The sequence below is a fragment of the Drosophila grimshawi genome, unplaced genomic scaffold (genome assembly GCF_018153295.1).
Source record: "Drosophila grimshawi isolate 15287-2541.00 unplaced genomic scaffold, ASM1815329v1 contig_1367, whole genome shotgun sequence".
In the NCBI taxonomy this organism is placed as follows: Eukaryota; Metazoa; Arthropoda; class Insecta; order Diptera; family Drosophilidae; genus Drosophila; species Drosophila grimshawi.
Genome location: NW_025062889.1, coordinates 9,211,100 through 9,226,779, shown reverse-complemented (window position 1 = coordinate 9,226,779; position 15,680 = coordinate 9,211,100). Strand labels below are relative to the sequence as shown.

General features: G+C 33.3%; 3 protein-coding genes across 9 annotated transcripts in view; all 3 read left to right on the top strand.

The window, feature by feature from the left end:
- The window catches only part of LOC6559836 (longitudinals lacking protein, isoforms F/I/K/T), a 73,194-nt gene that overhangs the window by 53,066 nt on the left and 4,448 nt on the right, over positions 1–15,680 (top strand). For 4 of the 7 annotated variants that reach the window (XM_032735603.1, XM_032735604.1, XM_032735601.1 and 1 more), the window contains exon 6: positions 8,883–10,048. The exons of 1 other annotated variant lie outside the window; for it this stretch is intronic. In XM_032735603.1, the coding sequence (XP_032591494.1) occupies positions 8,883–9,556 (674 nt within the window). In that variant the 3' untranslated portion in view covers positions 9,557–10,048. Of the gene's footprint in view, positions 1–1,894; positions 3,060–8,882; positions 10,049–13,398; positions 13,842–15,680 lie in introns of those variants that run through there. 2 more of the 7 variants (XM_032735607.1, XM_032735597.1) reach the window with 2 other exon arrangements.
- Positions 11,168–12,453, top strand: LOC6559058 (longitudinals lacking protein, isoforms N/O/W/X/Y; the record flags this gene model as incomplete). Its single annotated transcript, XM_032735536.2, has 2 exons — positions 11,168–11,183; positions 11,271–12,453. Coding segments are annotated over 2 exons (963 nt in total), but the record flags the coding sequence as incomplete, so codon positions are not given.
- On the top strand, positions 13,839–14,821 carry LOC122322554. Its single transcript, XM_043215279.1, has 2 exons — positions 13,839–13,842; positions 14,159–14,821. The coding sequence occupies exons 1-2, from the start codon at positions 13,839–13,841 to the stop codon at positions 14,686–14,688; spliced, it is 534 nt and encodes a 177-aa protein (XP_043071214.1). The 3' UTR covers positions 14,689–14,821.

Below are 15,680 nucleotides of genomic sequence, written 5' to 3'. Positions count from 1 at the left end.
AAAATAACCAAAAACCAAAGTTGTATTTATTTTAATTGTAAACAAATCGACTATGTTTTCTCCCCAGTCATCAATACCTCATCCATCATCTCAATTATTAGTATATGCTCATATACAACACCAACTCTCCCCCAAATATGCCCAAGCCTTCCCAAGCTATTCCAAAATCTCCAAAAAAATCCAAAAAACTATCTAGATTATTTATATGTATATGCTACGAGTTGTATATTTTTTTTGTGTGTCAAGAATCAATACTAATCAGTTCTCTATTTCAGGTGGATGTTGGCCGTATTGATGTTGATTGAGATCGATGAAAGTATATCTCTGTGCTGGCACAACAAATATCCATACAAGAACATGAACGCTGCTTATGGTGTAGCCCTCTCTAATTGTTGTTTGCATGCTCTTAACCTACTATACTACAAATCTACATAACTAGAACCAGTGAATCTGCTGCTTAGATATCCTATAAACCAACCAAATTTAGATATGGATGTGTATGTAAATGTTTTCATAGAGACAACGTAACACCCACCCACCCAGTGGGCATCTGGGGCCTAATATTGATGATTATGTTACATAACTAGTATATATATATATATATTATATATTATATATATATATATATATATATATATATAAAATCTTAACTTTGTATGAAAACTTTTTATTAGAATTTGTAGATTTGTTCTCTCTTTTTTAAATGCCATTCGTTTGTATTGCTGCAGGTTATTCTTAAGTTTCACCTTTGCGCTCATTATAGTGTCGAAACGTTCCAAACATTCATATATATATTCTATCTATATAATTATATATATATATATATATATCTATTAATATAAAAAAAAACTTAAATTATTTATACATATATAACTATTATTATTAAACAAAAAAAACAAAACAAAAAAATGATGGAAGCAACTTAGTTTTTAAAACTAAATGTTTTTATAAATATTGCATTTTCTATCAACCTTTTTTTACTTTTAGATTTACTTTGACATTTTGTAGTTCCTATTACTTAAAAAAAAAAAAAAACAAATTATTGTGCATGCGTATTTTTTTTTTTTTAATTTAAAATTCCTAACCGCCAAACTCTAGGATTGCTCCTACATCTGTGGAGCAGCTAGTAATCTATGGATTTATAAGTTCTCTTCTAAGTCCCCTCTTCAACACACATACCTATACCAATAAGTAACAAAATGTGATTTCCTATAATAATTAATTATTATTTTGTATATTTGTGACTAACACAGTTAAAAAACCGATTTTAAAACTAGTTAAAAAAAAGCCAACAAAAAAAATCACGTGTAACTTTTTGCTTAGCTGAATTTGTACTCAATGTAACTTACACTGAATTTATTGATGTTTACACACACATTTTATATTTTATTCATTGTGTTTATTAAATTATTTTATTTAATTTTTTTTTTGTCATTTTTCTTAAACAGCGTTCACACACACCTTTTATATATCGTAAACATTTCAACATTTTACTCTAGAAACAAGCAGCGCCTACTCACACAAACACACACACATGCACACACAACACATACACACACACAAAACACACACACAACACACATACACAACACACACCCACAACACACATCTACACAAACACAACCCGCAACACGTCATTTACCAATGCACCAAAATTCACTTTAAAAGTAAAACGAAACGCAACATTTATAACGATTCACGGTAATAAATTCTATATAAATATATATATTTTGGTTCAATTATATTTCCAATTAGATCTTAGGAATTATAATTTCTCTATCTCTGAACAAAGACAAGTAAAAACTATGCAACTCTTCCCCAGCATATTGTTGAAATGAATACATTTACTAACTTTAAATTCTGTTTGATTTCTTCTTGTCTTCCTCGTCTGCAGAATTTGCACATACCGGCCAGGGAAGAGCGAGCAGCCAGCATACGCCACCGACTCATCATTATTATCCGTTGCAGCAGATGAAGACTAGTCCATATACCAGTCCCATTGCCACGCCTACTGGCGTTATCAAATACGAGCATACCGCCCTCACGGATGATAATGAGTCGGAGCTGCGCATTGATAGTGGCCGTGCCACGCCCACACACTGCACACAGCACGGCCATGTGCGTCATGGCAATAATGGCGACAACGACGACAGCAACAATAACAACAACGAGAACGATGAGGATAACGATGATGATAGTGGCGATAAGCCGTATGATCTGCGTATGGACTTTGCCAAAGTCATAGCTGCCGCACATGCTCACGGTGGCCTGCCACTGGGCCATGTTCATCACCAGCAGCAGCAACACACACGTACGATCGCCCAGGTAATGCAGCAGTCCAGTCCCGATGAGCCGCTGCGTCGCTACAGCAGCAGCAGCAGCGTTGGCATTGCGCCCACAACGCTGCCAACAAACAGCAGCAGCAGTTTTGTGGACTCCAAGGTAGCGGTAATGGCAGCAGCGGTTGCTGCTGTGGCAGCGAACAATACAAGTGCCTCATCCAGCGGCGGTGCATCGACATCAGCTGCTGCTGCAGCGGCTGCAACTGCTGCTGCCGCTGCTGCCGCAGCGGCGGCTGGACTTGTCCAATCTAATGCGGCTGCTGGCTCGCTTAGCGGCGGCACGACCGGCAGCGGCAGCTGGAGCGGGCCTAGCGGCAGCGGTGGTGGTGGCGGTGCCTATGCCTGCGATCGTTGTGGCAACACGTATGCGCGTCCGCACAGCTTAAATCGACACGTGCGCTTCGAGTGTGGCGTAGAGCCGCAATTCGAGTGCCCCATCTGCCACAAGAAGTCGAAGCATAAACACAATCTCGTGCTGCACATGCGCACGCACCAACATCGATGATACAATCAACAACAATTGCAATGACGCCAGCAACTGGTTGCTGCTGCGGCTGCTGCTGTTGCCACTAGTTTGTTAGCCTTGTTTCTTCGCAGCACTTCTGAGCATCCAGTTCAGTCCAGTCCAGTCCAGTCCAGTCCAATACAGTACAGTCCAAAAACAAAAACAAAAACATAGCGCGCGGTTTGAGCAAGTTTTTTCAAATGATCTTGAAAACATATAGTCGTTTTTATATATATATATAAATATATATATGTATATGTACAATATATATCTACATACGGAGCATGCATATGTGGAAAATATTAACAAATTCTAATTTTTAGTTCGTATATATCAAATTTTTCTTCTCTATTATTATTTTTTTTCGATTGCTTTACAACGTTTTCCATATATATATATATATATATATATATATATATATATTATTTATATACATATATACTGAGGGGGCGCGTGAGAGTGCAAATTCATGTTGCATGGTTTTGTTTTCGTTTTTGTTGTTGCTATTGTTAAAATGCGTGTAACATCCTTAGAAAACTCAATGATCTCAATGAATTTTTCTTTATTGTGGTGTAAAAGAAAAAAGGAAAAATAATGCATTTTTTGTGTAGAAAAAGGGAAAGAGCGAATAACAGAAAAACGCAAAACATTCACATTAATTTTAGTGTTGAATTTTTTTAGCGTACTTTATTTATTAATAAAAAAATAATAATAAATAACAACAAAAGGCCCAAACTTGAGAGAAGAAAAATCATGTTGTGGTTTAGATAACAAATATAAAAACAAAGAAAAAACCCTGATTGTGACTCGATGCAGGGCATAGGCACTCTCACGCGCTTACATTTAATTTTTTTTTTTTTTTAACATAATATTTTGGGGCAATAGTTAAACTTAATAAACTAAACTTAAAAAACAGAGTACATATGTAAAAATGATAAATCTTCGAGCATACACTTGTATGTTTGTTTTAAAATAGCAACAGTCAATCGTTTAGTCAGTCAAAAAGTAACCAACTAAGTTAATTAGTTTAAGCTTTAATGCAAAATAAAGCGTAACTAAATCTAATCACAATGGACATGTGCAATAAGCTTAAAACACAGACAGCAACAAAAGCAACACTATAAACGAAAAAAAAAAAATCGCTAAAATCTTGTGCAATACACGAAAAACAAACCCAAAATCAAAACCAAAACTAAAAAAAAAAAACAAAAAAAAAAAAAGAAACTTGTAAAGTTTTACAGCGCACAAAGAAAAATTGTAATTTTGGTTTATATACATATATTTTGATTAATACACTTTATACTTTTTGTTAGCCGCGCGCCACCAAAGCCACAAAAAAAAACACAATTATTGATAGTGCAACGCAACGATCTCTTTAAAAACTTTTCTAAAACACAAAAAAAAAACAAATTTATTAATTTACCTTGCGCTCATTCCATGAAAAAAAAAACAACAAATTGTTCGTGTATTTTGTTAAATTATTATTTATTTTATGACGAACGTGAAATGTGATAGGCGGCAATTTTAGTTGGACCAAAAACAAAGCAACAACTTAAATGCTAAACAAAATTATTAATTTATAAAAGATTTGGCTTTGTGGCTTTGTGTAAATGGCGCGTGAAAAAAACAAAACGGTTATTAACAATATTATTATAAAAATTATAATTATTATGTTTACATATGGCAAGCAACATGTACAAGTGTGAGCAAATCAATTGGCATTATAAAGTTAAACTTAAAGATAAATGAGTTAGGGACAAAACTCGCATCGAGTCACAGTCATAATCGAAGTCGAAGGTTGGAATCGAAGTCAAGAGTCAAGTAAATGAGAAATAATTGGTATGTGATATAATGAATATAGTCCTCTTTGTAATTAATATAATATTAATAATTTTTCTTCCTGTTAATACACACGAAACACACACAAAACACACACAAAACACACACAAACACACACACGAACACACTAAACGTTATTTTATTTATTTTATATATTTTCAAAATTTTTTGTGAACCACACAAATCACATAATGTTGCAGCAAACCTTGTTACCCGTTATAATAATTAAGTTACATTTTCTAAAGTGTGCGCTCATACAAATTTTTAATTCGATGCGCACAGTTAGGAAAATGATACAATAGTTAGACACGCTATATAGTTAATAAAATATGAAAAACATATATTAATTGTTAAACTACATGAAGAAAACAAAAAAAAAAAGAAATCAAAAATGTAACTAAAGGAACGTTTAAATGATGAGCTTAATACAAAAACTCGTTGCTTAGGTACTTTAAAACAATAATATTGTAATACACACACAAACAAAGCCACATAAACATACCCACACTTACACACACACACACACACACATAGAGGTGCGCAATGTAATGTTCGTAAGCAGTTTGTGCCACAAAATATGTGATAACAATTTTATTTGTACAGCAGAAAAAGCAAAATTGGCACAAATTCTAGCAAACAATTAAAAAAAAAAACAAAAACGAAATATGGAAAATTATATACAATTACAATTTACATCACACAAAACATTAAACAAAAAAAAATGCGAATATTAAAAACAAAAAATTAATGTGAATTGTGCAAAGAAAATTTAAGAAAAGAAAAAAACAAAATTCTTGTCGGTCAGTATTCGAATTACGTGAGGAAAAAAATTTGTATTTAAATTGTTATTATTTTAATGTTTATTTGTTCCGTTACCAACAACAATCGGGCAACTTTCTAATTGGCATACAATTTCATTTTAATTATATATATATACTATATGCATACATATATATTTGTTAAAACTTAAGCATTGCTTTTGCGCTAGTCAGTTACGTAAGTTTTGCTTTGCTTATTTTTACTTTTACTAAATTGTTGAATTAACTTGAGAGGAGGGAAAGGAAAAATAAGGATAGCAGCAAGAAGAGTTTCACAATCAACATGATTCAATTGTATCCTTTGTGCATCCTTTATAAAAAGTTATAATCTAATGCAATTATTTATCTTTGTCCATTAAGGTTGTGGTTCTTATTTATACATCTAAATATTTTTTACTACTTTTCTAAGCAAAACAAAAAAAAAACTTACAAAAAAAAAAACACAAAAAATCAAACATTTTAATTTATCAACAGCGCATGTGATGGACTCAAAGTTGGTCAAAATACAACAAAAATGATGGCTCATATAATACAAGACACGCCTAGCGATAGACTTTGAGTCATATAGTTAAAAAAAAATGTAAAAGAAGAAAACAATGGAAAGAGCATGTGATAAATTCAATATAATTTTGATTAACAACCGATTTACTAACATGCAACATAACACATACAACTAAAACACACACACATACATACATACAGCTATGTATTTTCGGAATTAAATTTAAGTTGCGCCTTTGCCTCTATATACACAACTAGTTTATTAACAAATGAACGGTTTTTGCACGGTGCAAGAATTCAAAAAACGAACATTTTAGATAATCACCCAAAATGTGTATGAACACAGCAGCCATTTGTTGTGTTGATCAGTTATATTTGTATAAATATACAATTATATAAATAACATGTCAACACAACAAGCAAACAAACAAACAAACAAACAAACACATCAACAATAGCAACAACAAAACATCAAACATATTTTTTGAGAAATTGTACTAACCACCTATTATTATGCTAACAAATGTATCCTTTTCTCTTCTTTGGTAAGCCTTAAACGAATTGAATGTATCTATGTAATTAACACTAATCACATACAAATGTAGCAAGGAGTTTATAAATAGTGCATAACACTAATACTAGTACTACTACTAAACACACACACACACAGACACACATACTTATACACCTCACCACACCACACACAAAACGTTGTAAACAAGGAGCTGTGAATGTAAAATTATATATAACTATTAAAATTGTATATATATGTATATATATCAACTATATATGTATATATATATATACATATAGATACATACATGCATAAAAATGAAGCAAAATCGATGTGATCAATTGTGATTGTTAAGAGAAAAAAACAAAACAAGAATGTTATGTGAATTGAATTGAACGGCATAGGCAAGCGGGGCAATAGGTTTTGGATAACATTGAATATGCTTTTCTTTACAAAATAGAAAAAAAAAACAAAAAAACAAAAAACCAACAAAATTACAGAACACACACACCACACTCTTACACAAAAACTATTAAGTTGTTTGTATTTAGCTATCCAATAATTTACTTTTTTCCTTGTTTATATTTTTTCTCTATAAACTAATACAAATCATTTAGTAGCATATTTACAAGAATAGAAACACGTCAAATGGGGTTTACATACATGCAACAACAACATAAAATTAGCTTAAGTTATCCACACACAAATACATATATACATATACGTACATATGTATGCATATGTGATTGTAAATTTTAAAATATAACTGTTAATTGCTGTTCACGCACGCTAAACACACACACACACATACAATCAAAACTCAAGAGTTATTTGCCTGAAAAAAAAAACACTATTAAAAAAAAAAATAGAAAATAACAAACCATAGATACAATATGTGAAACATACTATTTCTATTTAATAATAAAAAAAATAAATAGCTTAGTTTGCGCTATAACAAAATTTACAACAATGAATAGAACCCCAAACAAAATATTGTTACAATTTCAAAGATATTTGCAAATTTGGCTTTTTACATGTATTGACGAATGTACGAGTAGTTTAAAATAAAGTTTTAAAGAAACAAATTTAATTTAACTATCTAATGACAAATGACATTCAAAATGCCAGTCGTTAGAAAAAAAGTGTGCTTAAATCATTAAAATGTACAATTGCAAAAAAAAAAAAAACAAAACAAACGATTAGTAACAAATAAATAAATAAATAAATATATATATATATATATATATATATACCAATTGTATATGTATGTGAATAGAGCCGAAAAACGCCTTAAACAACTTTTGTGAAACAATTTTATTATTATATATAATAAAAGAAAGGTATATAAAATTATTAAAAAAAAACAATGTGAAAATGTAAAACGAGTAAACGATTTAATTGTTATAAGTAAAAACAGGAAAAAACTAAATTTAAAAATATATATTAAAAAAAGAAAAAAAAAGAAAAAATACAAGCCTTTGTCTTTGCCTCACACACATGTAACATAAATCTTCAAATTTGCAGCAACAACTTATCATATTAAGAACGAAGTAAAAAAAACAAAACTAACATAAGTTTTTCTTTTTTTAGATGCTGCCTCGAAATGGAATCTTACACATACTGGAAGCGTAACATCTATTTGGCTATAATGTGAGAAGCTTGCGTTTGAGCAGCATAATGCATAAATTCTTGTATTGTATTTTGAGAAGAAACAAAAGAAATGATAAAATGAAATGAAAGATAGTACTAAATATATTGATAAACCTATGTATTTATTGCTGTATTGTTGTAGTTTATTGAATGCACCATACCACAGCAAACACACCCCCATTGAGTAACTATTGGAAATTGTTATTGTTTCTGTTATTTATGTACCCGCTTCCTATATATATATATATATATATATATATATATATATAGTACATACTATGTAAAAAACAATATTCTTATTGACGCTTTTCTGTATTCAAAGCTACGGGCTAAGTGTGCATATATATACACTGGAATTTTGTGCTTCTTATTGTCAGCTACATGCATCATGATCATCATCATTCAGAACGCTCATCAACGCCTGGGTCATACTGCTAAAAACCAAAAACCCATAACAACAACAATGCAACACTTGTATCTAGCGGGTAGTTGACATAACACTAAGTACCTCATCACTCTATATTTTATTTATACGTATTTATTTCGATTCTAAATTTTGTTTAAATCTGTTTAAGTTTACATTATTTTTTTTCAATTTTTGTGATATTTTTTTCTGATTAGTATATTCGTTGAATTTTTTTTGTTACGCCTTAATTGATTAATTTGTTTATTGTTATGTTTTGTTCTTGTTTTTCATCGCACCTCGAACGCAGACATCTATCCCATATTGGGTAGTCTGCTGGGAGTGGACACATCGACCAATGCGAATGCCGGCAGCAGTCATGACACCGCCATCGGCGACTACTACGGCTTCATCAACAACAACAACAATACCACCACCAACAACAGCAACAACAATAACAACAACAGCAGCAGCACCACCACCACCAATGCAATAGCCGGCAGCAGCAGCACAACGCACAACTTATCACGAGATTCGTTTATGCAGTGCAAGCATTGCAATCGTTATTACAAGTCGCACCAGAAACTGCAGGAGCATGTGCGCAAATACTGCCTGAAGCAGAAGAAATACAAGTGCGTGTCCTGTGAGTATCGTTCGCGCCGCAAGGATCATGTGCTGCGACATGCAAAGCGCAAGCATTGCATGCTCTATGAGCGTCTGCGCAACGATGAGGAGTGTCTCTACTTGATACGTAACGAGGATGATTTGAGCAACGATGATAATGAGCATGATAATGATAACGATGGTGATAACGATAACGATCACGATGCCGAGGATGCCGATGTCGGCGGCATGGATAGCGATGTGGCTGCCGCTCTATGCGAGATCAATTTCGATTTCGCTAGTCGTGATCTGACCATCACCGCGGTGCCCATGCAGCAGGAGAGCGACGAGGATGATGATGACTACGATGAGGATGGCTAAGCCCCTTCCCTCTCTCCGTCTGTCTGTCTCTCGCTTCCTGTCTATATGTCCGTGCTTGTTTGCGTTTATAGCGATTCTGTGAGGCGTAATTTGAAATGTTTACCAAATGAATACACATCAGTTTGTACTGTTCAGGTCCCTCTCAGATGAGGTCTGTTGCAGTGCTAGCTACAACTACCTCCAAATGTGTGTGTGCCTGCCGCATCAACAGTAGCAGCAGCAGCAGCAGCAGCGAATTCATAGCTTTTTCTATAGAATATTCACATCAACTTAAACCAACGTATATATACCATATACATAAACACACTTATAAATACCGATTATCTTAGCCAGTTGTTGTGGCGAACTCAATCATGTCACATTCCTGCGCACATCGCACAAAATACTTAACAAAATGAAAAAAAAAAAAAAAAAAGGAAAGAAACTTTAAAAAATTGAATTTTGCTAGAATAAGTTCACATGTGACACAATTAAAAGCCCAATTTTTTTTTAATACTTTCAATTTCTATCTAAACATTTGTTCAATTACTTATTGATTTAGAAGAATGTTCTTCTACTGACATATTACATACAACTTCTATTTATCACAGAAGAGAATTCTAATCAGTAATTACTATAATTTCTAACTCTGAAAAATGTCTAAAAATATCGTTTCATTAGGTGCAATTTGTATCATATTTAGTTCCATTTTTAGAACTAGAATTCTCTCCTCGATAAGACGTATTTTAATAAAGCAACTTTTTTGTTGATCTGGCAAAATTTAAATCGAACTGTAATTATAAATTTTTAAGTCCTTTTTAAATGTCATTTGTGAACTTAACTATCTATATCTTAACTCAACTATCTCCGAGCGCATTCCGTATATTTTTATTTTTATTTTTTTTCTTATTTAATTTTGATTTTTTAGTAATTTCATAAGTTTTGTTGAACGTGTGCCTATCCTTTAGGTTAAGTTATAAACAAGGTCCAAGGCCACATTATTTATATATCCAAAAATGAAGTAAAACACTTAATGTTAATGTCTGTGGTGGGTTTGGTGTTCTGAAACTCCTTAACTCTGTAGCTGTTTCTCAAATAATCTTGCCAGCGTCAGTTCCAAAAAAAAAAATAAACTAAAATAACAATTTGTAACATAAATATTGTGAAGCAAGCAAAGACTTAAAGCGCCATTAATTGCCACTACCAATATTCCTCAGTTATATATACATACAGACACATATAATCGAGACACATTAAAGTTCAGTATGTATTTGTAGGTGTTTTAAACAAACAATTTATAAGCTGCTCCATTGTAGTTAATTAATTGTAAAACAAAGAAGAGCAAAAGCTGTATACATTTTTTATATACCTAATTATACTTATTATATATTTGTAAATGCAAGGAACTAAGAATAAAGCATACTTATAATAATACAATCTATATGCCCAGTTTAGAAAATCAGTTTCAGTTGCATTTTATATACATTTACTTATTGTTACGTTTATTATTTCAGTTGTTTTATATTTTTTTAGCATTTTTGTTTTAAATTTATGTAAGTTGTTTTCTGGAACACAAAACACACACCCAAATAGAAGAACAAAAGCAATTGGATGATAAGCTGATACATTTGTTATGTTACTGCTACAAGTAATTATTTATGAATATCCTAACTTCAATATTACAATAATAGTCGATGTTCTAATGGATTATTCGCAACTCTTGCTCTATTTACAGATGGCTACTGGACCATACTGGAGACGGTGCCGTACTCCATAGCCAGTGCAACGAGCCAGAATCAAACAATGAGCACCGCACAGTCCATGGGATCGGGCAATGCCAGCAACTTGTTGTCCGGTGCCACAGTTGTTGTGGAGCTGCCGCCCGATGATCTGGGCAATCCCGTTGGCAACATACAGTATACGATACCCGCTCTGACCAAGAATGCCACTACGAATACAAATACCACCACTTTGCACAAGCCACAGGCAACCACCATACAAATTGTAAAGCAGCAGCAACAACAGCGCCAACAATTGTCGCTGCAGCAGTGCCTCGATGTGCAACATCAGCAGGTGCAGCAGCCAACCCAGACTCAAACGCGCCAGGAGTACATTAAAATAGACACATCACGGCTAGAGGATAAAATGCTGCTGCGCGATGTGATGCAATATGGCGCCACCAGCATCTCGATGGCGCCCAGCACAGGCAGCGAGGTGGTCACCACCACAATGGTAACCGCTCACGAATCCGAACTGTTACTAACCGATGCTGACGAGACGGAGCGCGAACTGGAAGTGGCTGTCATCCAAAGCGATCAGCATGATGAGCTATTGAACGACGATGATGAGTATGTGGATAAGTTGCCCTGCGTTGCCGACTCATCGCAGCAGACCGATAAACTATATGTGAATGGACTGAGTGGGGTGCATTCTGCCACTATGGCGCTGCACCAGGTCACAAATGAGCTGGCCATCGATGATGCCAAATATGCATGCAACGTATGCGGCAAGACCTATAAAATCAAAGGCTCGCTCAAGCGCCACAAGAACTACGAATGCGGCGTGGAGCCGACGCTCAAGTGTCCGCATTGTCCACACAAATGCAAATACAAATCCGATTTGCGCAAACACATGAATCAGAAACATTCTGAATCTGGCGATACTCTGCTCCTAAGCAATTAGGCTAGCTGAGCAATTGGGGAAGAATGGGAAGGTTGTCTGAAAATCAAGTTAATTTTAGTTTTACACTCACGTGAAGATTCTGCGAAAATGAAAAGATACCAAAACAAAATCTATAAAGAAAAATTACAGGTACAGTTATACTTAGCTCCATATTAATTTTCACCTATGTAACAATTTTCTATAGCTTTGTAAGCTGCAAGTCTGTCTAGAACATGATTGCCTAATTTTAAAAAGTTCACTACAGTTATACTATATATATATATATATATATATACATTAGAAATTGTTGTTGTTTTACTATTAGGTACATTTACATACATATATTATACACTTTTCATTCTGACTATTTCAAACAGTATAGTGTTTTGTAATATAGCCAAAGATATGATCTCAAAACTAAACTAAACAAAATGAAATTAATGAAATAATAATATTAGTCGAAGCAGTTTTATGCGACTATCGTTAAACATATTGTCCGATATGCGTTTATTTTAATTGTTGCTCAAGTGCAGTTTGACGAACAACTACAAAATACAAGTATTCAATTCACACACACCGCATAATATAGTAAGTAATTTTAAAAACATAAATGAATCTACAACAAGTATTTGTGTCAGACTACAACTAAATTTTTAAAACTTACATCATTAACATTGTATATGATAATTAACAAATAAATGTTTACAATTTACGTGAATTGTGTGTATCTTAAGCTGTTTTTTTTTTAATATATATTTTTACAACTATTATTATTTTTGATTTATATTTTGTTTATATATTCTTGTATGATTATTATTAATATGAATTTCTTTTTTTTAGGCACCGCTGCCGCTGCTGATTGTTGCTAAGATCTGGCTAATGTACTGAAAAAAAGGTCTTTAAAAACTTCTCATATTTAGCCAAAAACGTATTTTTGTCATAGACGCCAGACGAAAAGAGAGAATCATTTAACAAAACCTTTTTGCCTTTCACCTTAGCACATATACTCAATAATAAAAGAGCGAAACTGTTAATCCAAACCAATTTGTGTATTCATCCAGCAAAACTATCATCTCTGGCATATTACACTGTACATATTTGTAATGTTCCTGCTACATACATATTGTATTTGAACATTGCCGTCACTTATTGGTGCCACATTTTGGTTTTTGTTTTTTTTTGTATCATCTATTGCTGCATAGGTTTTGTGCGATATGGCCCGAGGAATCAGTTATTGTGCCAATGTGGACGCTACTTTCACACGATAAATCGCCTGAAGCTGCATCAGAGCGAGGAGTGCCAGGACTTTAAGCAGTTCCAATGCGATCACTGCCTTAAGTGGTTCAAGCGACGCTCCCACTTGAATCGCCACAAGAAGCTGCACGAAGCTAAGCTGGCCGCTGAGCGCAGATCCAAATACAGGCAAATTCAAAAGCAAAAGCATGCAACAACAACAACAACAAGACCAACAATAGGAGCAGCTACACTGGCAACAATTGCAGCAACAACAACGTCGCCGGCAACAAGCCGCACATCAAGTCGGCGTTTGAGCGCCTTCGATCCGATGTGTTTCTTTGTGACTGAAATCAAAGTGGAAAATGAAGATGTTGATTATCTCGAATTAAGTTAAGCAAATTTTGTAATGGGTTGGTCCCATATGTTTTTGTTTTTAAGTTGAAACTGATTTATTTTTCAGCCAAGTTCTCGTTAATGCCAATTTCTATTTTGAAATTTATATTATATGTAAATAAAACGAAGAAAGAAACTCGCAGATGGAAAATTCATTTCTTTTCTTATTTGTATAATTATTTTTATTTTTTTTACCAACTGTAATTACTCTCTGCGTGTGTACATATGTATGTATGCCTGTGTGTTTATTGCTTAATTGATTACTTTAATAATAATTAATATACAAACTTATTTACCGTTTGGTTTAGGCCACAATGCAATGCTGTTAACTAGTTTTGGTTTTTTCTTACATTTTTTATTTATATTATTATTTTGATTGGCCAACGAAATGTTTTCTCTTTGCAGTGAGCACGGCCCGAAAATACAATTTGCGTGGTCAGGATGCAGCCACGCCCAGTACCTCCAAGCAAGTGTCCAAAAGTAAGGAGTCGACGTTAGTACGGTTGGCAAAAAGTGAGAATGAGGAGCCCACAACAGCTGCACATCAGCCTCAATCAAACAACAACACGAACTCTAATAGCAATGGCAAAAAACCGTTGGTTAACAACACAGACGCTCTAATAGCGCTGCAGCAATTGGCATCCATATCGACGGCTCGCTCACTGCAGCATCTAGTGCCGCATTTGCCACAGAATTTACACATTGACACCAGCACCCTTTTGGCTGGACGCAAGCTGCCACGTCAGAGCTCCAAGCGCACGCCACAATATGAATCCAATCGTTGTCCACTCTGCGCCCGCGTCTATCGCTCCCAGGCCTTCCTCAACGAGCATATGCGCAAAGAGCATTCGGTTTTGATTTAAACAATTTCGCGAGATTTCAATATATTGAAGATTTAGTAGGCAGTTGACACTTGTTGCCCCTTGCTAGCATACATGTATTCTTTTTCTGATAGTTTCCAATATTTTACATTCTTATAACTTTTTTTTTTCATTTTTTGTTTTTGTTTCGAAATTTTTTCATATTTTATGTATAAGGAGTCATGACTTCATAAATCTTTATCTTAAAGATTAATGTGAAAAATAACAGATTTTGTTTAATAACTTTTCACTTTTTTTTCATTGCATTCATTGAATTATTTGTTATGTTAGTTCCTTAAATCATTCAACTATTATTATTACTATTCATTCATTTTACTCTGTCATTAAACATAAGGAACACGAAGAAAGGAATGAATTGATAACAGTTTAAAAACGGAGCTAAGTCTGAATTTGCGAAATGAAGTTTGGATTCCAAGTCGATTTTTGTATTGTTAAAATTTAAAAGCACATATTTACCAAATTGAGACCAAAAATTACACATATTATGTATTTGAGATAATGATGGTATATTTCTAGTTATTATTATAGTTAAGTAACAGCCAAAACTCGCTTAGAATTAAAGCACACATTTGTATTTTCGAAAATGCCGTTTTCAGGCATTTTTCATTTGCCTTTTGGAAAAGAGAGTGAACAAGCTAAGTTTATTTTTTGGTAGCCAACTTGCATGTAAGTCATTATAGTTAATTAAAATAGGCGTTTAATAAGCCACATTTAATAAGGACCAATTTAAATTTTTTATATCTGTTGCTAATAAAAGAAAATGATAAAGCGCATGCAAAAACATATTTGTATATATTGATTTAATATTTAAAAATAATTGTACATAAATAACAAGTGATCCAACAAGTGACCAACAAAAAGAAATCATCTTAATTCTATAGCTTACATTTTGATGTCTTACATTTTTTAGTTTATTCAAATTTTATTTATATCTTTTTTTTAGTTTTGTGCGAAACCAAACCGGAAAATATTTG